Source organism: Diaporthe amygdali (assembly GCF_026229845.1).
Source record: "Diaporthe amygdali strain CAA958 chromosome Unknown NODE_1_length_4327563_cov_65_473760, whole genome shotgun sequence".
In the NCBI taxonomy this organism is placed as follows: domain Eukaryota; kingdom Fungi; phylum Ascomycota; class Sordariomycetes; order Diaporthales; family Diaporthaceae; genus Diaporthe; species Diaporthe amygdali.
The window spans coordinates 648,954-675,266 of NW_026517021.1; the positions used below are offsets into that span (position 1 = coordinate 648,954).

General features: G+C 51.7%; 10 protein-coding genes across 10 annotated transcripts; 5 read left to right on the forward strand and 5 right to left on the reverse strand.

The window, feature by feature from the left end:
• Positions 1–1,098: 1,098 nt before the first annotated feature.
• J7T55_005758 (mutanase) lies at positions 1,099–6,416 on the forward strand (the record flags this gene model as incomplete). The annotated part of the gene is made up of 4 exons (XM_053136836.1): positions 1,099–1,176; positions 1,245–1,852; positions 1,941–4,872; positions 5,409–6,416. 4 exons carry the CDS (start codon positions 1,099–1,101, stop codon positions 6,414–6,416), a joined length of 4,626 nt encoding a protein of 1,541 aa, XP_053000529.1.
• Positions 6,417–7,070: 654 nt separating this feature from the next.
• On the forward strand, positions 7,071–8,120 carry J7T55_005759 (uncharacterized protein; the record flags this gene model as incomplete). Its single annotated transcript, XM_053136847.1, has 1 exon — positions 7,071–8,120. The coding sequence occupies one exon, from the start codon at positions 7,071–7,073 to the stop codon at positions 8,118–8,120; it is 1,050 nt and encodes a 349-aa protein (XP_053000530.1).
• Positions 8,121–8,386: 266 nt separating this feature from the next.
• J7T55_005760 (phospholipase carboxylesterase) lies at positions 8,387–9,235 on the reverse strand (the record flags this gene model as incomplete). The annotated part of the gene is made up of 1 exon (XM_053136858.1): positions 8,387–9,235. The coding sequence occupies one exon, from the start codon at positions 9,233–9,235 to the stop codon at positions 8,387–8,389; it is 849 nt and encodes a 282-aa protein (XP_053000531.1).
• A 1,174-nt stretch (positions 9,236–10,409) lies between these two features.
• J7T55_005761 (uncharacterized protein) lies at positions 10,410–11,531 on the forward strand (the record flags this gene model as incomplete). Its single annotated transcript, XM_053136869.1, has 1 exon — positions 10,410–11,531. The coding sequence occupies one exon, from the start codon at positions 10,410–10,412 to the stop codon at positions 11,529–11,531; it is 1,122 nt and encodes a 373-aa protein (XP_053000532.1).
• A 393-nt stretch (positions 11,532–11,924) lies between these two features.
• J7T55_005762 (minor extracellular protease vpr) lies at positions 11,925–14,354 on the reverse strand (the record flags this gene model as incomplete). The annotated part of the gene is made up of 1 exon (XM_053136882.1): positions 11,925–14,354. The coding sequence occupies one exon, from the start codon at positions 14,352–14,354 to the stop codon at positions 11,925–11,927; it is 2,430 nt and encodes an 809-aa protein (XP_053000533.1).
• Positions 14,355–16,048: 1,694 nt separating this feature from the next.
• On the forward strand, positions 16,049–16,991 carry J7T55_005763 (uncharacterized protein; the record flags this gene model as incomplete). The annotated part of the gene is made up of 2 exons (XM_053136893.1): positions 16,049–16,117; positions 16,185–16,991. The coding sequence occupies 2 exons, from the start codon at positions 16,049–16,051 to the stop codon at positions 16,989–16,991; spliced, it is 876 nt and encodes a 291-aa protein (XP_053000534.1).
• A 502-nt stretch (positions 16,992–17,493) lies between these two features.
• Positions 17,494–19,104, reverse strand: J7T55_005764 (uncharacterized protein; the record flags this gene model as incomplete). Its single annotated transcript, XM_053136904.1, has 1 exon — positions 17,494–19,104. One exon carries the CDS (start codon positions 19,102–19,104, stop codon positions 17,494–17,496), a length of 1,611 nt encoding a protein of 536 aa, XP_053000535.1.
• Positions 19,105–20,086: 982 nt separating this feature from the next.
• J7T55_005765 (uncharacterized protein) lies at positions 20,087–21,181 on the forward strand (the record flags this gene model as incomplete). Its single annotated transcript, XM_053136915.1, has 1 exon — positions 20,087–21,181. The coding sequence occupies one exon, from the start codon at positions 20,087–20,089 to the stop codon at positions 21,179–21,181; it is 1,095 nt and encodes a 364-aa protein (XP_053000536.1).
• A 452-nt stretch (positions 21,182–21,633) lies between these two features.
• Positions 21,634–22,881, reverse strand: J7T55_005766 (neutral protease 2; the record flags this gene model as incomplete). Its single annotated transcript, XM_053136926.1, has 4 exons — positions 21,634–21,673; positions 21,744–22,410; positions 22,472–22,594; positions 22,650–22,881. 4 exons carry the CDS (start codon positions 22,879–22,881, stop codon positions 21,634–21,636), a joined length of 1,062 nt encoding a protein of 353 aa, XP_053000537.1.
• Positions 22,882–24,052: 1,171 nt separating this feature from the next.
• J7T55_005767 (efflux pump antibiotic resistance protein) lies at positions 24,053–25,893 on the reverse strand (the record flags this gene model as incomplete). Its single annotated transcript, XM_053136936.1, has 3 exons — positions 24,053–24,420; positions 24,489–25,635; positions 25,732–25,893. The coding sequence occupies 3 exons, from the start codon at positions 25,891–25,893 to the stop codon at positions 24,053–24,055; spliced, it is 1,677 nt and encodes a 558-aa protein (XP_053000538.1).
• Positions 25,894–26,313: the final 420 nt, after the last annotated feature.

The window sequence follows — 26,313 nt, forward strand, 5'->3', positions numbered from 1 at the left end:
ATTCCAACCTTCTTCCAACAACGCGCCCAGACCCGCCATCGCTTGGCCAAGACAATTTGTGTGGGCTACCTAGGTAGAAAGCCTGCAATACGGACCGCATGACCCGAGCCCAACGTGATGGAGCACCAACGGAACCAATATTGGTAGACTAGCAGGAAGAGAAAAGAGCCAAAAGCTTCCTAAGGGGTCCTACTTACAAAAGAGCAAAATGTATCACGAAAGTTCTTTTGACAGAACAAAGCTTAGAGGTCACAACAAGTGCTAAATTGTGTTTCCTCAACTATGGGAAGGCTAATCAGCTTTTGTTAAGCCATTGGTCGAAGTGTACATTACGCTGAGTCCGTCATACATGATCGGGAGCTTCCCTCGAGGTTCGCGATGCACGCAAAATCTTGCAGGGCCAGCAAGACACAACCACAAACCATCGAGACTTCTTGGCTTTTGTACTAAGGAATCTACGGAATCATACGGGCTGAACTGGGAATATGGTCCGGTGTGTGTTGACATTTTAGAACCAACTGCATGTTCCACGCCGCATCACGACCACCTCCGGCTCAGCCCACGCCCACTCGCGCTTCACACATTGCGTCCAGCTCTCCCAACTTGAGTCTCAGGACTCATCGCCGCTGCAGGATCGAGGCACTGCAATTTCCCGGTGGGTCAGTATAATGTGTCTGAGATAACAGGCCCTCAGTGTCAACATTGCTTGTCGTCCTTGTCAGTCCAGTCACGGGCTATTTGACAGGTCAAGGTAGCATTCGTTATCGCAACTAGAGGAATTTGTAGACAGAAATAGAGAGTCACGCCGTAACTGCGCCTTACACTTGCGCCAACCGTTGGCAACGCAGTAAATGAGATTGGGTTGTGCCTTGTTCAAAGGGCTGAATCGGTTCGCTAGGTCCGTAGAAGGCAACATGGTGTCTGATGTAGCCCCTTCCTGCCATTGTGGGTTGCGCGGCTCAGTTGTGACTCCGAGTCAAGGTGAAGCCGTGATATATAAGAGCTCATGTACTCACATTTCCGATTCCACATGCTAGCTTGCGCCAAAAAGCATTAGTTACATCCTCGTTGCTCTCCTATTGGTTGGAATCCACCATTATGAGACTCAAGATACTACTTGCCACAGTCGCTGGCGCACTTTGCGTCCAGGCCGCAGCGGTGTTTGCCCATTTCATGGTCAGTATATTAGTCAATTCTTTTCATGTCCCTTTGGAATAGATTGGTGACTTATTCATTTCCTGTAGGTGGGCAACACGGCCAAGTACACGGACAGTACCTGGCAGACCGATATAAGGCTCGCTAAAGAGGCTCATATCGACGCATTCGCACTCAACATAGCCCATGGCGAATCCATGAACGAGGCGTCACTTGAACGGGCTTTCAATGCCGCCAGTAGCGCAGGTTTCAAGCTCTTCTTCTCTTTCGACTACGCGGGACGTGGCCCCTGGCCCAAGGATACTGTCATCAGCTACCTAAAGAAGTACGCGTCCAGGGCCGAGTACTTCAAGCACAGAGACGGCAAGCCGTTGGTCTCTACCGTCGAAGGTCCAGAAAATGCAGAAGACTGGATCGAAATCAAGGACCAAGTCGGTTGCTTCTTCATCCCCGACTGGTCATCCAAAGGCGCGAAACCATCTCTGGAGCTCGCCGGCGGTGTGGCCGATGGGCTCTTTAACTGGGCTGCCTGGCCTTGGGGCGCTCAAGACATGGACACCTACGTCGACGCCTCTTATTTCCAATACCTTGACAGAAAGAAACCCTATATGATGCCAGTATCCCCTTGGTTCTACACCAATATGCCCGGGTTTAACAAGAACTGGATGTGGCGCGGGGATGATATGTGGCATGACAGGTGGATTCAAGTTATAGTCAATCAGCCTGAGTAGGTGACGGAGCCTCCATCCATATTTTTCGGGCTGATGCTGATGTCTCAACCGCAGGTATGTTCAGATTATCTCATGGAATGACTATGGGGAGTCCCATCACATTGGCCCTTTGTATAGCCACGCCATGGATGCGTTCGATGTCGGAAAGGCTCCGTACAACTATGCCAACGACATGCCTCACGACGGCTGGCGTCTGACGCTACCTTTCTGGATCGACTACTACAAGAGCGGGAAAGCTACCATTACGCAGGAAGGTCTTGTCACCTGGTATCGCACAAGCCCAGCCGGTGCTTGCTCAGACGGCGGAACCACCGGCAACACGGCCGGCCAACTTCAGCTTGAATTCCCGCCGCAAAGCGTCATGCAAGACAAGATCTTCTTTTCAGCTGTTCTTGGAGCCGAAGCACAAGCGACAGTCACGGTAGGCGGCAAGACCTTTCAGCCCGAGTGGTCCTCGGTTCCCGACGGCGGCGTCGGCGTCTACCATGGCAGCGTCGCACTTTACGGAGACACTGGGGCCGTGAGCGTCCAGATATCGAGAGGCGGCGGGCCCCTCGCGAGAGTCGAAGGGACAGCCATCAGTACCGCGAGCTGCCATGACGGGCTCACAAATTGGAATCCCTGGGTCGGGAGCGCCGTCGTTGCCGGGTCCACATCCGCCGCGATGCCGCGATCTCGCAATGAGCAGGGGTGTGTCAAAGGGACGGGTGTTAATGGCTTCACGGAGCTCTGCGAATTCAACTGCAAATACGACTATTGCCCAGTGTCAGCCTGCCTGTGCCAGGCTTTGGGGGCCCCTAACACGAAGCCGACTGCGCTTTATCGGGAGGGCTTTCCCGCCAAGGGGAGGAGCGAAAACTATTCGGGGCTCTGCGCCAATGCCTGCAACTACGGATACTGCCCCGAGGAGTATTGTTCACTGACGAAGCAACCAACAATCGTGCCAACTGTGTCCGAGTTTCTCCCACCGAGCTGTACAGGAGGCACAAGCCGTGCTGGGTTTGAATCCCTAGTGGGTCTATGTACCTATGCATGCACCTTTGGCTTCTGCCCACTCCACGTTTGTCGTTGTACCGCCACCGGCGGCCTGATAGAACCACCGATACGAAAGCCAGGGTTCACTGGAAAGCCCATCGGAGACGTCAATGATGAGAAGCTATGCGACTTTACCTGCTCTCGCGGCTGGTGTCCCTCTGACGTTTGTGACTTCAGGGACGACGCCGGCGGTGACGAGGAGGTAGACCCTGACGACGCTTGTAAAGTGGACGACAGGACCTACAGCGCCACACCTTCTAACCGTATTGGAGAGTATATGCGGTGGTACCTGATGGATCCTGAAAACGCGGCCACTACGGGCAAACAATATGTCACCATCGTCAACCTGACCCCACACCCTTTCAAACTCACTTCAACGCACAAGTATCAGATGGACGAGTGGGACTGGGGCGATATCCCTTCCGGCAGGGCGCGGCAAAATGTTGCACACTATACCGAGGAAACTGGTACAAACCCAGTGGATGACAACGGCGAGGCCTATTACGACATCGGAGACACTGGGAAGAAGTTTGTCGTGCGCGTTACTACTCACATCCCTGACACGTACCCCAGGCGTGTGGTCTTTGACTTGACCGGGATGGAAAAGGGCCAGCGCGAGTACAAGGTGCCTGGGCAGGAGGTGCCCGTCACACTCGTGATCACGGGCAGCGACTCGTACGGATTTATCACCTCCTTGTCTTTTGGTCCGGGAAATTGGATGAACGCCATCAAGAACGAGATCAAACACCGGAAGCTGATCGACGTGGTCATGCCAGGGACGCATGATGCTGGTATGAGCAAGCTTACGGACGCCATCTTGACGCGCGGCGTCGAATCCAACACGCAGAACCAGCTGCTAGACATATACGACCAACTCCGAGTCGGGTCCCGCTGGTTCGATCTACGCGTCTCAAGTGTGCACCAGGTCCCCATTCAGGAGTGCTGCGGAGACTACGAGTTCTGGATCTCACACCTGAGTGATGAGTTGGGTGAGGTGCCCATTGGCAGGTCGGGCGAGAAGTTCGAGGCCGTCATCGACGAGATCAATCGCTTCACTCGCGAAAATCCGGGTGAGGTCATTGTTTTGCAGTTCCGCTATCTGGTCGGCATACGGAACGTGCCGAGTGTTGGGCCCATCTACTGGGATGAGAGCGCCAAGAACAACTTTTTTGACAAGCTCAGAGGGATCCAGAATCGCTGTCCCAACCTTGGGACCAGCTCGATCGAGCAGCTTAAGATGGGGACTTTGATGAACATGAATAATGGGAAGGGCTGTGTTCTTATATTCCTGGATACGGCGCACCTGAAATATGCATCGGAGCCGATAACCCTGCCTATGGGGGGCATCTACAAGAAAGACGCAATGAGTTGGTACGATGCCTGGCCCAACTTGGAAGATACGAAAGAGGTGGCTGAATTTGCCATAAACTCGTGGACTCAGAAAGACCGATTCCACGTGGCCCAGTGGCTCAGCTCACCACATTTCCTGACTTCCACCTTCACCTACAGTCTTCAAGGAATCGCCATCCTCCCTACAAATCCGGCTCTTTACTGGCGTGGCGTCGACGAGATCTCACCCGAGCTCTTCCCTAATGTCCTCATGGTCGACTACATCGGTATGGTGCTCATGAACGAGCCTCAGTGGGATGCGCTGAGCGCTGAGCTCTATACTCTAGCCATCGGTCTCAACCTATACACCATCAGCGAGAACTGCGATATCAACCCGCGACAGTCGCCTTTGCTGCCTCCGATCACTCAAAGCCTGGCTACACCTTCACATCCCCTGGTGTCCAAGTTCAATGGAATCATCTTCGCTAACGGGACGACTATTGACAACCCACCGCCTGGCTTTCATCCGGGACGCGTGGAGATTTTCAGGAACGGCACAGAATTTAGTAACGGTACCGTGTTGGCGACGGATGTGCCTAACCCGGATTTCGAATCTACTTCAGTCTAGTAATTTTCTCAATGGTGGTGCTGCGATTATATAGACGGCCATCTTCATGTATACCTATATAACAGTGAAATCCATATGATCGCCACTTAATACCAAGATCTTCGACTGTATTCATCCTCAAGGTGCACTAGGGTAGGCTATCAGGGAGGCTATCTCCGCCGCATTCAAGCAAGAACTAATATGGCAGATGTCGAGGTTGCGGGTAACGTTCCAGCCACGATTCTTATCGATAGGCTTATCTTATCAATGCACTAGCCAGCTTATGAACAGAATAGCTTCGAGGATGCGCTGCATTCTTGCTCTTCTTTCTTCGGGCAATCCTCTACCAAAGTCAACTATTTTCGGCAGTCAAGCCGAGCGCAAGCGATGAAGGCGTAGTGTCCGTCTCAGGTGGGTCGATACAACCCTGGTTTTATGCGCACCGGGTCCCAGATAGTTGAGGGCCAGACGGGGCTATGACACCATCCATCGAACAAGTTAAACCTCAGGCAATCCCAACAGTATAATAACGCCACAAACGTATAATCAAGTCGAACTTCAAGAAGCAGACGAGCCATCTCTCATATGTCCTCGCGCCTTCTGAAGGCTCAGACCACTGCAAGACACGGTTAGTGTCACAAATTTCGGCTATAATCGATGCCCTGGTGTACGACGAGTGCTACTTAGCTTCCACATCGACCAATATCTTGGGCGCACGCGGAACCATGTCCCTCATCGTCTTTCACTTGAAGCACTTACGCACAGATGCAGAACGTCTATTGGCTTGGGAGCGGTCAACGTATGAAAGCGCGGCGAACTGTTCTTTTGACGACCAGGCGAAGTCGCCTCGCCACAAGGTCGACCGCTATGCAGAGACCGTTCGGCCGTCGCTGAGTCCCGATTTTCTACGGCTTTTTCATGAAATGCTCCCGCAGGAGCTACGAGACCTGGTGTATTCCCACATACTTGGCCGGGAGAGTGCTACATGGACTATTCAACCCCACGGTCTATACTTCCGCTTCGATCGACGTATCGCAGACATCTCGACTCGCATCATACCCCGAAGTCTTGGAATTTCACGGCATCCGATTTTTTCCACAGTCCGTCGAGAGCTAGCGACCTACTTTTTCGCGACAAACGTCATATTTCTTCGATATCGCTACGACTCAACCACCTTGGACATTCTCACGAGACTTTGCAACCATACTGGCTGTAGGCCCGTGCGATACGCCAAGCGGCTGCAAATATTTTTCTGTCCTCCCGAATCTGCGGAAGATGATTTGTACTGCGATGAAGACGCTGAGTTTGATTGGCATCACATCTTCCCGCGGCCCAAGAATGTGCGATCACTTGCACAACGAAGACAACTTGAGACAGATCTACAAGAGATGGGTCATCATGTCAGCGAGGATTATGAAAAGGAGTTTGTTTTCATGATCTCAGAGCAGGAATGGCAAGCTTCGCTTGGGCGAAATGGAATGGATGAGTGGTTGTATAGCATCAAAGACACCGGTAAGGTCAGACTCCTTTGGCACGATTGGGAGAAGGTCATTACGTAACTGGCCTACTTCCTAATGAGAATACTCTTCCTTTGCGTCAACCCCACAGGTGGGTGGGTGGGCTGGACTCTGTTCCTGGTAGCAGAATATGGTGGATATTTGCTAATGGTTTATATGAATTTGCTGTGAATATGAGTCTTCTAGATGATGAGACCCAGAGAATTATCAAACAGGACTGTTGAAAGTATTCCAAATTAAATAGCAACATCGGGCCTCTAAACACTGCGAGCCGGCATCGGATACTAAGCACTAAAGAAAATAGTGAGGGATGTCAGGCATGCAGACATTCTCCGTCGGGGTCAAATACTAAGCACTAGGAAATTTGCGCATGTATTTGCCCTGCACCCAGCCCCAACGCCGTCGTCACCTCGCTACAATGATAGAGGTTCGGTGATACCATATTTTGGCTGATTTCGTAATCATCACTTCCTGCATAAGGTATATCCGATTTGGAATTACCTTGCATTGGGTGCGGTACTTACTTAATATGCAGAGCTGCTTCGCCTCAGTCATCGAGCTGATAGCACCTGGATTTGCACGCAGCGAGTTTGCGAACCTTCCCATGGCGTCTCCTGTAAGTCCGCTGCTATAAGTAGTCCTTGTTGCTCTCCCATTCGGACTGCACGCGTTTCCAAAGTCTCACACTGTTCAACTATGATGTTACTCAAATTTCGCCTTGCCCTTGTGCTCTGTAGTACCCTCGTTCGCGGCCTTCTTGAGACATCAGGCCGCTCACTTGACATAAACGGACATGGCACCAATGACAGCAATGTGCCTTTTCTTCAACCTATACAGTACACGAACACAGCAAGTCTCCTACGCATTGCATACTACGATGAAGGACCACGAGACGGTCGGACTGTGATCCTTATGCACGGATTCCCGTACGACATCAACAGCTTCGCGGAGGTTGCACCGAGGCTAGTAGAACAGGGTTATCGAGTTGTCGTGCCCTACTTGCGTGGCTATGGAGATACCCGATTTCTTAACCAATCTACACCGCGCAGCGCCGAACAGGCGGCGCTCGGATACGACTTGTTAACCTTGATGGATGCGTTGGGAATTGCACATGCAATTCTCGCTGGATTTGACTGGGGGGCCATTCCGGTCAACGTGGTTGCTGCACTCTGGCCTGAGCGATGTGATGGCATGGTCGCAGTAGGCTGCTACCTGATCCAAGACCGCAACACGGCATGGGTGCCCTTAGACCCCGATTCCGAAGCAGCGCGGTGGTATTTTTACCTGTTCCTCACGCCACGCGGAAACGCTGCCTTGGAGCAGCAATTAGTGGCATATATCCGGGCCATCTGGGCCAAGAACTCGCCGCAATGGAAGTTCAGCGAGGCAGAACTCAACCGTACCTTACCTGCGCTGCACAACCCCGACTTCATCAACATCACTGTTGACTTCTACAGGAACAGACTTTTGTTCGCGCCAGGTGATCCTGCATATTCTCAGCTTGCAGACGCACTCGACAAGCAGCCATCTATCTCTGTGCCGTCAGTGACGCTTGACCCCGAATTCAGCACGACGTTCCCGGCAACGAACGGCTCAACAACGGCGAAGTACTTCACGGGCACGAGAGTGCATCGCATCGTATCGGGCGTAGGGGAGAACATCCCTCAGCAAAGCCCTAGTGCGTTTGTGGATGCAATCCTGGAAGTCGACAATTTATCTAGGGCCCGAAAAAGACTAGGCGTTTGAAGTTGCCAGTTGTGGCGGATTGGAACGATCTGAAAGGTTCAAGAGCTGGGTCAAGCTGCGTATAGCAGGCACTAGCTAGAACGATTAAGGAAGAATGATTATAAGTAGAAATGTATAAAGATATTAAATTATGACATGATGGGAGACTCGACTTGGAGGAATAGCTCATGCAGTGTCATCTGCTGCAGTGAATATTAATTACAGAGTTGGGGGGAAATACTCTTTATTATGAAGTCTCAGCACATGCGTCTCCCGCACCATGGTATTCAAACCTTCCGCACCTGCGGACCTCCGGCACAAACAAATCGTACACTAGCATCGACAACCTTTTTGCAGACTTCCAATTCGGCATCGTCCCGTGGTGCATAAATCATGACATACGTGATCGGCCAAAACCCTCTGACTCCACTCAGTGGATGCCTCTCACCCCAACCCTTCTTGACAACCTCCTCGGCGTCGAGCAAACTGAGCGTAACATGCAACGTCGCTTCGGGATGCACGTGCGCGAATTCCCCCTTAGTCTTTCTCAGATAAGGCGGGAAGACTCGCTCGCGGTTCACTGCAAACCACAGCGCGGCGTGGTCACTCGGCGATCCCTCGCCCTCCAACCGAGAGACATCAACGAAGACTAATGAAGGATTGGCTTTGGCAATATCTTCTTGATAGGCGACAAGGCGGTCTTTCATCTCCGCATTTCGGGGTCCTCGGTCGCTCATCTGCCGTTGCGGCGCCACAAATCCAGGAACAACAGGCCGCTCTCCCTTCCGCTCCGGGAGCTGTCCTGGAAGGAAGCTCTTGGTGCCATGCTGGCCCAGCGACGCGCGAAATTTGGGCTCGGAAAACGGTTTGTGGTCGCGGGTATCGTGCCTTGCGATGAGTTGTGTTGCGCCTTGGATCATCCAGCCAAAAACGTTGTAAGGCAACCCCCCAGGCCCGACATCTAAATATGACTGGTAGGATTCTGTGGCCCAGGCGATTGCAGGACACAAGGCGAGCCCTATCATAATTGCAGTCGTACCGAGAACACGCCAATTGTCTTTCACCGTGTCGGGCACATATGTCTGGACGAGGAGCATCGCGTGCTCGAGCTGGGGGTTGTGTAATTTGGTCGCCATGTTTGGAGGCTCAAAATTATTACCACTGATCCAAACGCAGTTCGTTCAAGCAATGCAGCAGAGAAGTTCTTTTGATATGGTAGAGATGCAGTGCAACACTCTGCTGTAATGGATTAAATGAGTTTTATCTACTCCTTTATGGCGATCCTCCTCGGGTGGCCCCGGCTCAATAGTGGTCTGACATTAAGCCACTGGTCAGCACACCGACTGGCCTGTTCAGCCCATACAATCGAACAAGGCTTTGCGTGACTTAAAATTGCATTTTTGCTTTCAGAAGCCACTCGTGGCACTCTGATGCTTTGAATGCTGTGAAACATCGCATGCACATAATTTAGAACACAACATTGAGACATTTTCGCAGCTACGAAACTACTGAGCTGGTGATCGAATTGATTTCGTACAGACACAGATTTTGAATTGAGGATATCATCGTTGACAACATAGCAGATTCGCTACCTCTAATCTGGTAAACGTGTCGACTAGTCGGTTGATTTTCCACTAAAGGAGATCAAAAAACATAACTCGGCCTAAATTCTGGGAACGAAAATCCTTTTGTTCAATTGCTTCACTGATCACAAACATGTGCTGAGTTCGCACACGCCGCAGACCTTAATCGAGCCTCCGGCTACACGAACATTGCAATGTGAGAATGCCGTCACGTAACCAGCTTGGACACATTCACTAATTAACTTCGCAGACCTTTGTAAGCTAGTGATGCATAGTTTCAGTCAACTGGCCAGTTTTGTGCAGTGACTGGTCTATTATGTAAACTGGAACATGTTCAATACGTGTTTCAGTATGTAATTAATATCCTGTCATTCAATTACCCACGATATCATGACGGCGATCGGGTTCCGTCGTTGTTTACTAATCAGCAACAGTGAATATGTTACAGCACTTGGCCAAGACTGCCTAGCATGTGGTGGAAGGCGAGGTATATGGAGAAATGATTAGAATTATACAAACGTCTCAGTAATCACGGACATGATGATCACGTATTCGCAAAAGGCAGGCCGCAATAGAGACCATAAATGCGAATGCAATTTGTCTACTTAAGAGCTGTTCTTTCCCCGCCCCACCGCAGTGTCCTACATAGTATTCGTCGACCGAGCAACTTTGCACATGTGAATACTAAGAAACGATCTCGAGTTCAGCGGTGCACCACCTGCCCAGCATGGTACCTACCAAGAAGGTCTTCGTCATCGGCGGCACTGGCGCCCAAGGTATCCCCGTGGTCCGAGATCTCGCCGGCGATCCTCAATACAGCCTGCGCATCCTCACTCGCGATGCCTCCAGCTCCCGAGCCCAGGAGCTCGTTGCATTAGCCCCTGACAGAATCGAGCTCCACGAAGGGACCCTGGAATCAGAACCTGGACTGCGCCGCGGATTCAAAGACTGCTGGGGCGCCTTCATCAACATCGATGGGTTCATTCTGGGTGAGAAGGCCGAGGTGTTTTGGGCGATGCGTGCGTATGAGCTCGCAGTTGAGTACGGATTGAAGAGCTTCGTGTACGCGAACCTTGATTATGGTTACAAGAAGAGCGGGTACAGACCTGAATTCCGGGCCGGCCACTATGATGGAAAGGGAAGAGTTGGAGAGTGGATTCTTGATCAGCACAAACGCAACAAGAATGGGGGCCTTCCGAGATACGAGATGAATACGTCTTTGTTTACTACGGGTCCGTACCTGGACATGGCCATATCTGCCGGGGGTCCCATGGTTGCAAAAGTCGAGAAGGACGAGGAGGGAGAAGAAGTCCTGACATGGAGGGTACCATTGACTACCGACGGAGGGATCCCTCACATTGCTTTGGACGACTGTGGTTTTTATGTGAAGTGGTTATTCGAAAACCCGGAAGAGGCAGATGGACTGGACCTCGAGGTCTCCGTTGAACATGTACACTATGCCAATCTCGCCAAGGCATTCGAGAGGGTCACCGGCCATAAAGCCCGTTTCATCGATGTCGACTTGGTTGCATATTGGACAGAGGGCTCCCTTTCCCACATTAAGGACCAGCCATCTGGAGTTCACGCCGATCTTGCTGACCCAGCCACCATGACCATCCAGCAGAATTTCACGGGCTGGTGGAATTTGTGGAAGGCTTCTGGATACAACAAGGGTATCATCCGGAGGGATTATGACAAGTTGGACAAAATCTTTCCCGGTAGGATCAAGACCGCAGAGGAGTTCCTTCGTCGCCAGGACGAGCAGCTGCGGAAACAAGGCAGCTCTCTCTGGGAGAAGATGCTGGACAACAAGCCGATCTTGAAGATCCATGAAGATGGCAGACGTTAACTCGAGTTTGGGGTTGTAAGTACTGTCAAGTTTTGAATTGAGTTGGGGATACTGCTGGAGTCGATGCACTCTACTTTGCTCGCCGTCCAAAATGGAGGCCTCGCACAGTGACATATCGCGATTGGCTTCTTGAGGCCGGTATTGTTCTGTTTCATGACGACGCTGCGATCAGTGCGGTGTTCTTTTCTTCATATGTGTCGTAGTTAGAGACTTGCTCGGAATGAACACTACAGAAAATGATTTCCCTTAGCCTTAGTCACAAGTTATCATTAGCAAATTGCAAAGCGCACTTCTTGATGGAGGCAGTAGCGCGACAGCTCAGCGCATGGAAGGAATCAATTCAAGACTTCGTCTTCGATAGAGAGAACCAGTACAAAATAGGCGCAAGGCATTCTAGAAGCTGCTCTTACTGGTCGATGAGGTGGATGCATTCAAGGAACGGGCAGCCAAATCACCCCACACAAAGCCCAAGGAGCTTCCAACAGTATGCGACCCATCCGACCAGACCAGCCTCCCCCACGAACTCTTCCCTGAAACAGCCTCCGCACCGGCGCTCGCCAGCGTCACAGAAACAGTGAAAGTCTTCTGCTCCTTCGCCTCGGTGAAGGTCAGCTCCTCAGGGTCAACTGAAACCTGGACCAAGTCTGGGTTGCTGAGAGACACGTTGACGTGGTAGGTGCTGGCCTCGCCGATGTTGGTGACTGTTCGCGTGAAGTTGACCGTCTTGGGCCCGGTCTCAGTTTTGGTATCGTAGCCGACCGCAAAGGATGGGTAATTGAGGTTGTAAGCGCTGTATGTCTTATCGGCGGAACAGGTGCTGTTCGTACCGCTCACTCCCTGGACGTACTCAGTTGTGGAGTTCAACGCGCAGAGGAAGTCGAAGTAGTCGTCAGTCTTGATGTCGTATATCAAACCCGGGTCGAGAGCGGCAGCCACATTCACGTGGCCGTTGCCGTAATCAAATGGCGTTGCAGATTCCTGAGTAGCTTCGTCTCGAAACATCGAGTCGCTGCCCTTCGTCGACGTGTAGGCGGTGGTCATCAGAGCTGAGCGAATCGCAGCAGCGCTCCATTCAGGACGCCTGGCCATGATGAAAGCAGCAATGCCGCTCAAGTGAGGACAAGACATGGAAGTGCCCGAGATGATGTTGAACTTGACTCGGCGCGTGTCCTCAGGAAGGCCTGTGGTGCCCAGATTGTCGGGCCACGCGGCCAATATCTCAACTCCCGGTCCGGTGATATCTGGCTTCAGCAAGTCTGGGGCAGGGTAGTTGGGGCCTCTCGAGCTGAAAGCTGCCATCAATGGAGCCTCGATGCCCATCACAGTGCCCTTAATATCCAACCCGGCCGTCGCATCCGTAGACTTGGCATATTCGACTACTGCGGCCATGTTTGAAGCTCCGAGTTGAACGGCAGGGAGGACATGGGCATCTGCCAGCACATCCTCACCTGTCGCCTCCGTGTTAACCAGTATCATCCCCGCGCCTCCGGCTTCCTTGACGACTTGTCCCTTGGCAACCCTCGCGTTACCGCCCCTGATGCAGACAACAATTTTGCCTGCAACCTTTGTCGGGGACAGAGTACCAGCCAGGCACAAAGATGCATCGGTGCCGTTGGTGACATTTCCATTGGCCGCCTCGCTGGCCAGAATGAGAGGTAGTTCCTGAAATCCGGGCAAAGAGCCATCTTCATTGACCGAGAGTGACTTTCCAGTAAAGTTTTGCCCGTTTCCAAGCACAGCAGTGGCGGGAAACCCACGGTCTTGCGTGCTCGCACCGACAGTTAGGACCCACGGGACGTTGTTGGACACTGTCCCAGCACTGGGACCTGAATTTCCTCCAGACATGGAGACGAAAATCCCTTGAGCCATGGCAGAGAATGCACCAACATAAACAGGGTCTGCACCGAGATTCGGCTCTCCTCCAAGGGACAGAGAAGCCACATTGATGCCGTCCTTGATGGCTTCATCCATGGCTGCGAGAATGTCTGCCTCGGCGCAACCTGCATTAGGCCAGCAGACCTTGTACATGGCCACACGAGCCTTGGATGCCATGCCACGGGCTGTACCAGAGGCTTGCCCGAAGAGGCTCGCATTCTGGACGACGGCACCAGCCGCCGTGGAAGACGTGTGTGTTCCGTGGCCATCCGGGTCTCGCGCAGATAGGTACGCCCCTGTGAAGTTGTACGCCGTTCCGTTGTTTTCGGAAATCCACCCAGCCTCGAGACCCTTACTGAACCACTTTGCGCCAATCAGCTTCTTATTGCAATTCGCCGCCGTGAACTGCTCCCCTTCCACGCACGATCCCTTCCAACGACTTGGAATTGGGGGAAGCCCGGTGTCGTCATAGCTGGCGCTCTCGGGCCAAACGCCTGTGTCGAAAACGCCAATGACTAAATCAGACTCGCTGTCGGCACCAGCGGTAGTATTGGTGGGATCATCTGTGCCCGAGAATACTGGTGTCTGTTGACCCAGGAGCTCTGCGCTGTCCAGGCCAAGGAATTCAGGCGAGTGTGTAGTGTGAAGTTGATAAATCTTCTGACGGCTGACGGACTTGATGCCCGGCTGAGCCATCAGATCGCGAGCCTGCGTTTCGGTGAGCCTTGCAGCGTATCCGTTCATGGCCGAACTGTATGAATAGAGCATGGTGTCACGGGGTGTGACTGCACGCAGCGAAGACTCGTGAGCGGAGCGGCGAGCAACCGAGGACTGTCCAGTTGCAGATGTGGAGTCCATCTGAACGATGTACGTTCGCTCGATTCCCTGAGCATTGCCACTCCTGAGGAGGACAGCCCCGAGGAGTAGCGCCCATGACAATCTCGCCATGATATTGAAGCTTTCAAAGTGAAAGTAGTCTCGAACTAATGAATGACAATAGCTTTGCGAACAGCAAGAGCTAAGAATGAGTAGCGAACAAAGAGCGTCGGATGTGGGATTGCGGATGTCATTTCAACGACGCGCCCCTCGAAAGAGGGTATAAGGTCCCTCTTTATAATTACGCGGAAGACTATCGCGAGAGTGGACCCATGTCATAAAAGCTGAAGATGTTGTAGATATGTATCACAGAATTTTCTAATAATATACACATGATTCAATGATGCGGTTGAATAGGGGTCCAGCGCAACTCAAATTGGGGACGGGCTCAAGTTGATAAGATTCGAACGAGAGTCTGTGTGAAATTACCACTCTATCTGGCAACACCTTTCTATGATACGGTTGACTTTAAGGTTTACTAGCCGGCGATTTCTACACTCTGCTTTTGCTGGCATCGTTCAGATCAGTTAATAGTGTTTACCTTCTCCTGCATCGACTATCAATCTTTCTACCTACGGAAAATCGGCCAATGCCTGTGTTGTAGCAGTCTAGTCTGCACGAATGCATCGCCTAGGCGTACACAAGGCGTTGAAGAAACGTGCAAACGCCACCCTTGACATTTGACTGCGTGGGCCTGACAATCTGAGTGAAGATTCTCGGATAACAAAACAGAATTAAGTTTTGTCAGGAGGTAATGGAGAGTCTAATCTCCTTTTGGTCATGCACCACAAACGAGTCTCTGCCATGGAAGCTGAGGGTCCGCCCAGCCCAGAGGTCCGGTAAAGCTTAACCAGGGCAGCTTCCTAAAACTACCATCTGGCGCTTCTTGGCTTGCCAGGGTCTAAGCTTAATCAAGTCCCACTTTACCTTGAAGCACTGATGGTCGAGTCGGACGCTTCTACACAAGGCCATAGAAGAACAAATAAAAGAGCAAACGGTGGAAGAGATGGCTTGTGGAATATGACTTCAGGGCTCGAGACAAACCGCCACCTCGGATCATACCGATAGCTGAAGTTATGCGAAGTCTAGTCCGTTTCGGTGCGAAGTTGGCCCGTCGCACTCGTATAGCTAGTGGCATTACGAGCGCTTATGCGTTGAATACCTATCCCGCTTCCCGTCTGCGATCCTTAGCTCCTTTGGATAGCTCGGGAAGCTTGATCCCCCTTTCTTGTGCCTGCAATGCGGGGGCCAATGTTTTGAAGTCGATCCGACGGCCCTGTCCTGCCCCTCTTCTAGCCGTCTCTCGCAAGTTTTGTTCTGCTGTGCCACCCACACAGGCAGCCACAATTTCGGTCTGATGCTGCAGGCTGTGGCCTTGTCACTGGGCGCTGAGGCTTGTCCACATCCGGATCAGGTGTTTAGATGTCTGCTCAAACTCGGCTGGGTTGAACACCATCTCAATTGGTTAGCTTAGTAGTCCACTGGCACCTGGGGGCCAATGCAAAAGAACTCATGGCTGCTGACCCAAGTTTGCCGAGACCAATCCTTTCCAGCGGCCTTTTCGAGTTCATCCGCTCAAAATCATGAGCTCATCGTAGACTCTGAGATTTAAGGGCACTCCAATCCCTCAACGTATCGAATTGGAATTTGCAGCATTCATCAGAATACCGGCTGTCTACCACTGGCTACCGCCACTAAAATTTTGCGAATTCAAATTTATCATCGAAAGACACCCACAACATCATCGGTATCGGAGCCCGGACACAATGACCGCAGGAGACTTCCAGCCCGTCTTTACGACGACCAATTCCCCCACAAAGTCTCGACCACCACCTGTCTTGGAGGCAAGTCAAAATTTAGCCTCCAGCCTCATAGTTACTGAAAGACTGACCAGCTTTGCAGAGTTTTCTCAAGGATTCCTTTAAGCTATCCACAATCTTCGCCATCGGTGCTCTCATCCAGACAATTGTAGTCTCGGTACTGCCTGCTCGTTACGCCCTGCTTCCGCTCGTCCTCCTCCTCGGCCGTTCAATCATCTCCACCATCGTCCAAGCCAGGTCACTAAAGGACAATGCCTTCACCCTCGACGTCGTACCTGGCCGCGTGACTGCCCAGCTCCCCTCACGGAACAGCAGGGCCTTCGGCTCCAAGCCCGCCGCCCAGTCACTCGTCGTTTTCCACCTCGGGGTACGCTTCAACCACCCGCTCGGCCTGCTCAGCCCGGGCGCCAAGGAGATCGGTGACTATTTCACAGCCATGACGAAGGCACTCAGCAAGAAGAGAGAAGAGTTCGGCATGCTTCACGTCACCAACTGGCGAGCAACCGACCGCGAGACCAATAACACGCTCATGATAATCGCCTACTTCCGGGACATCGACGCCCTCAACAAGTTTGCGCATGACAAGGTCCACCGTGACGGATGGGACTGGTACCACCAGTTTGCCAAGAAGGAGGGGAATTCGCACATCGGGATCTTTCACGAGACGTTCGTCACGCGCCCTGGAGACTACGAGACCATCTACGTCGACTGCCCGCCGACCCTGTTAGGCGCTTCGAATATTAAGATCAATCCTGGCGACGAAAAGGAGTCGAAGGGAGAGGAGACGTGGTCCCGAGCGCTGGTCAGCGCTGACCACTCTGCGCTACGCAGTCAGTCGAAGCGCATGGGCATGACTCTCGCTCTGGAAGGCGATGTGGACATGTACTGAGGTGGACATGGACATTGATTATGGTTTTTATGGCTTGCTCAGGAATCTTAGAAGCTCATCAGACCCAGCATGCTTTCGATGGACTGTCATAGGAACGTCACCAAAGGAGGATGAGTGATTGGGGGCCTGCTGAGCGAATCACTTCCGGATCAGCAAAGAAAACTCATTTCAATTAATAACGTACTTTCAAGGCGGTCGAGGACCTCCGCTCACAATCCACGCATTTAACGTATCGTCACCCCGAGCCTTTCGCAAGCAAATTACACTCGTTCAGATGTATTCCTATTACCTCTTCTGCCTCCCTTAAACTGACCCTAATCACTCCAAATGGTACTAAACTGACGTCCTTCGGATGGAACTTTTGCAAAGCCCCAAGGTGAAAAGTTCTGGCTTGTAGCTTGCGACACATGAATTACACACCACAAGGCAGTCACCTTCATTCACAGTACATGATTGGCTGCTTTGACATCCTTAACGTTTTGTCCAAAGACGAATTGGTCGTTCAAACGATCGTGATCTCATGGCCTGGTTGGTCTTTCCCTGCCGACAAGCTGGGACCTCCGTCTTTGGCGCGTGGTGCGCTTCGAATTGGAAAAGTGATCACCCCCAAAGTAGTTTGGTTCGCGTGCTCCGACAAACGGCCCACTGGTATGGGAGGAGCAGGGGGCACATTTGTGTGCTGTTCCTCAGGTGGTCTCTTCTCTTCTGTCTGGCTATCCTTGCTTCCGTTAGTAGCGGCAACACTGGTTCCCAGAATAGCAACACTGTTTCCGTGAGTAGCAACACTACTGCCATTTGATAAAATGCCGTCTGAAAAGCCGCCTGGTGAAATGGACCCGCGAGAAGTGCCCCCTTGTGAAAACTCTCTGCGTGAGAGCCCATCACAGCAGGTGCCTGGGCCATGAGCCGGAGCGACAGCACGGGCTATGGAAGGAGTCAGCGTCTTCATAAGCCTCCCTCTCTTTCTACGAGCCGCTGCCGGCCGGGGGCGCTGATCAGGCGCAGGAGAGAGAGCAGGCGGCCGAAGAAAAAGTGGCGGACCTGCCCTTATGAAACGATGATGTTCTCCTTTTCTGTATTTCTCATATCGAAACCGCGAAAGCGTGATCTCCTCCCAATGGTTCCTGAATCGACCGTCACAGAACTCATGCCAGCTGGCAATGCCATTGTGCATAGTGGGCATTGTGACTGGTTCGCCGATAACCACATTGACCATCCTTGCCGTCGTGGCAGCGCGTGGATCAGGCGACGTGGGAAATCTGACCATCCCAAACAAAATTTGGACATGGTGGGCCTCGCGGCCCTGGCCCTCAGTTTGTGAGTCATGGTAGAAACGGTATGAAGAGTGCTTATCCCTTCTTGAGCCGAGATACAACAACAAATGCTTGACAGCCGCGGCCAAAGAGGGTAACTTGTCGCGTGGGAAATGCTTGAAGTGGCTTGCCGTCATGAGCGAAGCAGACTGATTTATTCCGCCGAAATCGCTGACCCTGACTTGGTACTCAAGACCGGCCTCCATCTCCCGCTGAAATGTCAACATCAAGGTCCTATCTGCCCAGTTTCTGCCGATTCGAGTCCTGCCGTCTTCGTAGGTGCCGTTCTTGGGGATGGCTGTGATTTTGCATTCGTAGAAAAAAGCGCCGATAATAGGGATCAGGCCAGCGCTTACCAGGACGCAATTTCGCCCATGGCTAGCACTCCGGCCGATTCGTTCCCAAAACCTGTTACTTGCGTAAAGCAGAGATCGTTCCCCACGGTTCTGTGCACTTGAGATGTCTGACGCCGTATTGATATCTAGTTGTGCAGGCGTGGCGTGAATAATGGGTTTGTCCGAAGAAACCAAAGATCTAGCACCGTGGCCGACTTTGCTTGCGACACTGTTGTTCTGGGCAGATGCCAATTTGATGACTCCACTGTGAGTATCGCCCGATGTGTGGTTCAAAGACGGACCCACAGGTGTATCAATGTTAGGGCTGGATATAGGGGAGAGTGGCCAAATAATGTCCCATGGTGTTCTGCGAGGACCTTCTCGTTTCTCGCAATCCAGACAGTGATATAGCAACTTTTGTTCTGAAGTGTCCCAAAGGCAGAAGCAAACTGTGCGTTCGTCCATTTCTTTATGGTTTCAAGGGATGTCAAATGGAAATTGAGGTGATTGAAAGGTGCTCTATTATGAAGAAGTAAAGGATATTAGAAGTTCAGTGACAAGCGTTCATGTGGTTTTCGCAGCGACGTACTTCTACCGAGAAGGAAATAAGAGCAGCCTCATTATTTATAATGTTAATATTTTTTCCATAAAGACAACATTCCCTTTGTTGTGAAGGCGATTCAATCTGTGGTGGAAGTCATTTTGGGCAATATTTAACTGCACTACCCGTAAATTAAGCCGCCACAAATTTAGTGCAAGGACATTGATGGTCGATGTATTTCTGCATTAACTATTATATTTTTGGAAATAGTATTGTGTATTAGGACGTGGATATCATCATCGTAAGGCTTTGCAAAGTTGGAGTGAGGGTTAACGATGCAATGATAAGTGCTTTGCTAGCCTTGTTGCCTCGGTGGTGTTCTTTGCAACAATATCAAGCACACCTTTTGAGTACCATGAATTTCCAACATATTCTCATATTTCAAATTTTACAATAGACACCCCTAAAATTGTTGGACTGCTGCAGTATGACATACAATGAAGCAAGGGTCGAGTCATTTTCTCCGCTGTCTGTGGATTGAATGTTGCCCACTGTCAACACAGAACTACCTACTCACAGGTCCAATGCATATTCAACAAAGCCGCGGTACATTATAGTTGGCAATTTCTGCTTTGGCCTGAGGCTAAATATTGAATTATTACTAGTTTGGACCTTGATGGGGCAGGCACATGATAACGGACAGAATAATTTGGCAATAATTGTAGCGGCAATACGGAGCCATGAATGTTATTTAAATTTGTTTCTGTTGTCACATTCCTGCAGCCTTGAAATCACGATGTGGTAAATCTTGCCAGCATCAACCGAATGGAACAAACTTGACGAGTCCACCCTTCCCACCGTGCACCAAATCATTTTCTCCAATCATTAACACGACCACCATCTGAAATGTCTGAGTTACCAAAAAACCTTTACGACCTCTCTTGGAACGAGTTCCGAAAGATCGACTGGGAAAAGTTCGTAGATTTCAGGTACTTTGTTTCAAGCTGCAGGTGGGGACGATGTTGGGTTAAGAAATATCGCGGCAAACGAATTCCCATGAGGTGTAAGAACCACTACTTCAAAAGGGTACAACAGATGCTGGACCGACAGCGAGAGGATGACACCGAAGCTAGACTGCAAGCTTTGGTCGAGGAAAACGAAAGGCGCAAGAAAGCCCTGGCTGACATGGAACCCCTCGAGCCCAACACGTTGTGGGTTCCACTGGAACAAGGCGTCGCGATCATTCGCGGTAGTCTGCTGCTTGGCCTCGCGAACTTCTTCCGTGATTGCGAGATCACCGTGCACAAACTTAACCAGCCAAACGCGAAACAGACGCTTACCACAAAAGGCGGGACCTTAATCAGAGCCAGCAAAAGACTCGAATCCCTCACCCAGAGGTCTGCGCAACTTCGGGTGCATATCGAGAAATTCAAGAAACCGCCCGATACGGAGGACCTCAAGAACCCGGCTCAGGCGGCTCTGCGCGACATGCAGGGTTTGCAGGCGAATCACCTGTGCATGCTCATTCTGTTCTTTGGCAGCACTGGCGAGCGCAAATCTGGAGAGATCGACAGCACATGCTCATACTGGATTCACTGCGCAGAGGGTCTGGAGCATGGAGACATTGACAGACTAGGACAAGAGCCATTCAGCATGGTCAGACTGTCCAAGCTCCCCGGTCCTGACATATTTGAGATTATGATTCGACTTGGAATTAAGCCAGGGAAGGACGCAGCGAAAAGCTTTCGGGACAGGTTTAAGTCGAATGTGGTGGAGTGGGAAGTTCTCCCTCATTCGTTTAAGGATTTCCACCTGGCGGAATGGTCAGCTCCAACTGCTGATGCCGATTCTGAGATATCTGAACTCACAGATCTTTCTGATCAATTTCCTGGGGAAGATGGGGTGGAAGACGATGAGCCCGAAGTCAGTGCTGGCCCGTGGACACGCAGGCGCCGCAGTAAGGGAGGCAAAGAAAAGCCCGGTGCTTCCTCATCCGGCTGAAGGAATTTGAATCAGCGAAAGGGGGGGCTGAGTGTTCATCTCTACACCGTGTGATTTGCGGGGCTGATGGGAGAGTGCTCCTATGGCCAACATTCAACTTGAAGAAATGTCAAGGCATGAGACAGATCAGGGAACCAATATTTCAGCATGAGTGAGAAAATCAAGTGGCAATGAGTATCACATGTGGGGACTGGGAGATTATAGTTCGAAACTGGGTAAAACGCAAGTGTAGTTAGATTGAGACCGCTAGAATCTGCGGTGGGTTGCAGTGGATGGTGGTGGGAGAGAGCAGTTATAATTCATAGCACGCCTTATGTTTCAAGTTTCATATATACATCGAAGATCTCTTGCTACTTGTCCCACGCTCGTTAAATCGCCTCAGAGACGTTGTTGTTCAATCTCCCATTGTCCATTATGTTCAAATTCCCACTATGGAACGCTGTCACGTAGATCTAACAGCTATTCGCAATTGCATCAGCGTACAGAGCGTAGCTACACAAATTTGTTAGATTCATTATCTCATATGAATCAACGACAGGGAAAGCACGGGGAAAGCACATACTTGTCAGCGTTAGTGTAAGCCCGCGCCGCAGACAAAGCAGTCGAAGCAGCATATCCATAGGCGTGGTCGTTGGTGCCAGCAAGGATATGAGTGAACTCATGCAGCACAGTCGAAGCCTGGCTCTGCTGACCACAGTCTGTGGAGACTGCCCGCAGTTGCCAGAAGATTGGGCAGCTGGCCATGCGGCCGGTCGCAGGTTGGGCGTAGGCAATGGTGTTGGAAGTGCACACGCCGAGGAAGTCGACGCAAGAGTAGGAGCTGGAGCCAGATGTAGTAGACGAGTCCTCAGAGGCGAATGATCTGAATCGACTGGCTACGTTGCTCCGGGTGGTGGCAGACGTGGTGCGAAAGTACTCGTTGAACTTGGTCGCCGAGCCGCTGGCGGCGGCATTGGCTGCGGCAGTGGAAAGACGGTTGGTGGCGGACACTGCGTTACTCAGGGCTGTGAGCTGGGAGCCAGAACACGAGACGATGCGGACGCGCTTCTCAAGAGGCAGAATCTCCATGTCAACTGCCTTTGGGACGGCGGCGGCCACGGTCTCCTCGATGTTGAAGTCCACAGTGTTGGTCTGGAATTCGTAGACACCCTCAAGCTGGGTAGAGTCGACACCAGCGAATGCAATTTCACCGTTAAGAGAGACAGAGTAGTCACCACCCTTGATATCGTCTTAACTCCTGAGTCAGCATTTGTTCTGAAGAGTGTGCCAAGAACAGTAACAGAGACTTACACAGAGCAGGGACGTTCACGAGAGCCTCTGCAGTCTCCCCAGGAGCAAGAGTGATGAAAGACTCTTCCTGGAGGTCATCGGCCAGATAATCGATGATCAGGCCGAGATATTCAGCAGATTGACCTTTTACATGTCAGCAAATTGTCAGCCATGAGAAAAGTCTTCGTCAGATACACACCATCCTGGGTCACGTCCAGCTGCTGCACAGGGGCATTGTCAAGAATGGTGCCGCTGGTAAACAAGTGCAGAGTCTCAGCGCCAGTGTTTGAGACGATTGCTTTAACCTCAGTCTCGCTTGCTTGAGACAGCTCGACAGAGAGGCCTTCACTGCGCCTGTTGCTTTGGTGTGGCAGGGCAGAAGCAAGCAGGGGGGCGGCCACGAGGGCACTCAGAATGGACTGGACAAGCATTTTGAGACGTGGCGGGAAAGACAAGATCAACGAAATCGCTCGACTGAGAGAACAGCAAATGATGGCGGGATGGTGAGCATCGTATAGAGGAGAACACGCTGACGATGTAGCATCTTTTATATCCGCAGGCCTCACTCTGATATACCCATGGCTATTTCGAAGTTCCGCCCATGCCAGCAACCACACCCAAGCCTATAGCAAATAGGATGCGTTGTTCACGGCTCCGATACTGGCGCCATACACCATATTTTTTCTTTGTCTAATCGCCGGGCGGAGACCCTCAATCAAGAAGGTCGCCGCAATTTTGTTCCCCGTGCGAAGTCAAGAACAATCGACCGTGCCATTGCCTGCAAGACTAAGCTTCAAGTAGAAGGTGTGGTAAGTATATTACCGTAAAAACGGTCCTGAAATATTAAGAGACTGGATGAGGAACAAATGCAATTCGCAGTCGTGGTCGATTCAGAAGCTTGGATCTGCTTGGTCGTTCTTGGTATTGCTTGGTTGTTGCGACCTGGATATATACTTGCCCGGGGATTGGTGCCGAACTGGTGCTTTTCACCTAATCTCCGACTTGTTTGACTTGGAAAAAGGTTAGTGGGTCTTGTCATCCGCGTATAGAATTGAGATCGACCTAAGTCTACCAAGCCCCTACTGTCGAATTACACCACTCGAAGGTGCGTGCCATGGCGACAAGGCTCTGGGCATAACCAAGACTTCCACCTGAGAGGCTCGGCAACTGTTATCAATAGCGGGCCAACACGACCCACACGACTGTCATTGACGCAAAGGAATGTTTTTTGTGCCACCTTCCAATTATTACTTTGTCTACGTGATAATACCGAGACCGAGGGGACTGAGATAGTGGTATTAGAGGGAGAATAGATCATCTGTTTCTACACCTACCATTCTCCCGAGGCAATTCCGAGTCTCTTGAGAATTTCGGGAGAGATTTCCGTGGCTTTTTGAAAAAGCTGTAGTGTATGATTTCCTCACCATGACATCTGCACGGCCACTTCTATTACGTGCTCTGGGTGTTAGTTCAACATCACTCAATGTCTCTTGTAACATATTATATGATAGGCACAAAGGGAAACAATTTCAATTTTATGACCGCCGCAATTGAGACTTTAAGCTGGATTCTCCAGAATCGGTGCTTTCATTGTGGCCTTTGTCAGATTATCGAAGCTAAGGTCGCTCGCCCTTGATCCCCCCCCGAGCCGTCACTGGACTCCAAGCTACCGCCGCCAGCCTTCTTTGCGAGACGGTCAGGGACGACAACGACAATACAGGCGAGGACGCAGGCAGCACCAGCAGTAGCCGTGGCGATGGCGAACGGGATCCGGAGGCCGTCCATGTAAGCGAGCAAGATTCCGGGGATCTGCTCGGCGGGAAACACATCGCGGATCTCGGACACGCCCGTTGCGATGAGCTTGGCTGGATCAACGTCTGGGGCCGTGAAAGCCAGCGTTTTCAGCATCTGATTTACAAAGGCGCATTGTGCGGCAGACAGGAGGATGGCACCGGCGATTGTTTCCGAGACTGTGTACGTAGATAAAGGTACCATATCAGTATAGAAAATATTAGACGGGTGAGGGATATATACTCACATATAATGATGGCTGTCACGACGGCAAGGTCCTCCGCCTTGGATTGGGTCTGTCCATGGATGACGGGAAGCTGGAAGGGAAAGCCTAGCGCGAAACCCGCAAGAAGCTGATAGCCGACCTCTTTGCCAAGGGAAGGGCGTGTGTCAAAAGTGATCATCAGCCCGATGGCAACGGCCGCGACGGCTGCGCAAAAGGCCATGACCAGCATCGTGTATGAGGCCAGGTACTTGACGGTCATGCCGAGAATAATGATGGCGACGCTGGCGGTCAGGATCAATGGCAGGCTGCGCACGCCGGATGCAGTCGGGCTGAGGCTGTCAATGCTCTGGAAGTAGACAGGCAGGTAGTAGACGACCGCAAAGTAGGCACCGATCAGGAGGAAGGCCCATGTCGCGTTGAACCACACGACGCGCTGCCTCATTAGGCGCGGCGGCATCATTGCCCGCTCGCCCGCATACATCTCCCAGGACGCAAAAGCCGCGGTGATAGACACAAATGCCACGAGCAAACCGATCACTGTGGACGAGTTCCATGGCTCAGTCTGCCCTCCGTACTGCATACCTAGGATATAGACAATGATAGCCCCTAATGCCAGTGCTGTGCCTACGGGGTCCATCTGCAGCAGCTTCTCGGGCCAGCTGGCCTCAGCAGGCCTAGCCCATGCGGGTGTGCGGTAGAAGATGAGAACAAGGAGTGCCGACAGCCCGCCGATGGGCAGGTTAACGTAGAAACACCAGCGCCAGGTAACATGGTCAGTGAAAGCGCCGCCGATAAGGGGCCCGACTACAGACGCGATGCCGAAACAGAGGCCGAAAATGCCGACGAAGACGGGCCGCTTCTCGGGCCGCGCCGCGAAGGCGATCAACGTGTAGGTTCCAGAGCTCACGCCGGCGGCGCCAACACCGGCGATAGCGCGCCCGACAACCAGGGCCGTCGACGTGGGTGCCACGCCGCAAATTAGACTGCCGAGCTCGAAAATCAAGATGGCGGCGAGATAGCTGGCCTTAAGGGAGAAGTACTTGAAGGCTTTGCCCCACGATGACTGGAAGCCACCACTTGTTACGAAGAAGGCCGAGCCGTACCAGGCGATGTCCTCCAGGCTGTGGAAGTCGTCGGTTATCTTGGGGACGGCAGTCGCGATAATTGTCTGTCAAAAAGAATTCGGGGCAAAGGTTAGCCACACGATTCCAAATTGTGCAAAAGCGAGAGACAAAGTTTTTTCAAATTGTTTGTTTTGTGTTACCATGTCTAGAGCGACCAGAAACATGCTCATGGCCAGTGCCACGACGATCAAAGCAAGCGTTGCGCCCGCCGGATAGTCGTCTGCATCCACTGTAGGAGAAGTCTCAGCAGCCTCAGAGACATCTCCGCCGACCTCGACATCCTCCTTGTTCTCACCACTCATCGTCTGATCGGGCTTTATATTAGGAACGTGTGAAATTAAGCCGCGTCTAACGGCTCTGCCTGTAAAGTTGAGGTCGCCGCGCTGCTATAAATTCAACAGATTTGCGGGCTGATCGATTAGTCGTTGGCTGGAAGAGAGGGAAAATTAGAGCCAGAATCTAGTCTACCAGGTTGTGTTTACTGGGGGGGATTCATTGTTACCAAGAGCAGGCAATTATACGTTGACTGCCTTCATCGTAGGCTGTGCCGTTGCCCGGACTTAAGTCGGTTGGGTGCCGGGGGCCCGGATCCTGTCGTTCAACCGCCGTTCGGTCTTACGTCCGCTAGAAGGTTACATCAGTGTATCCTGAGAGTAAGCCGCAGTGTCCTCACACTAATAGTTCACAACAAGTGCCCACACTCGGATTTTAAGAAGAAAAGT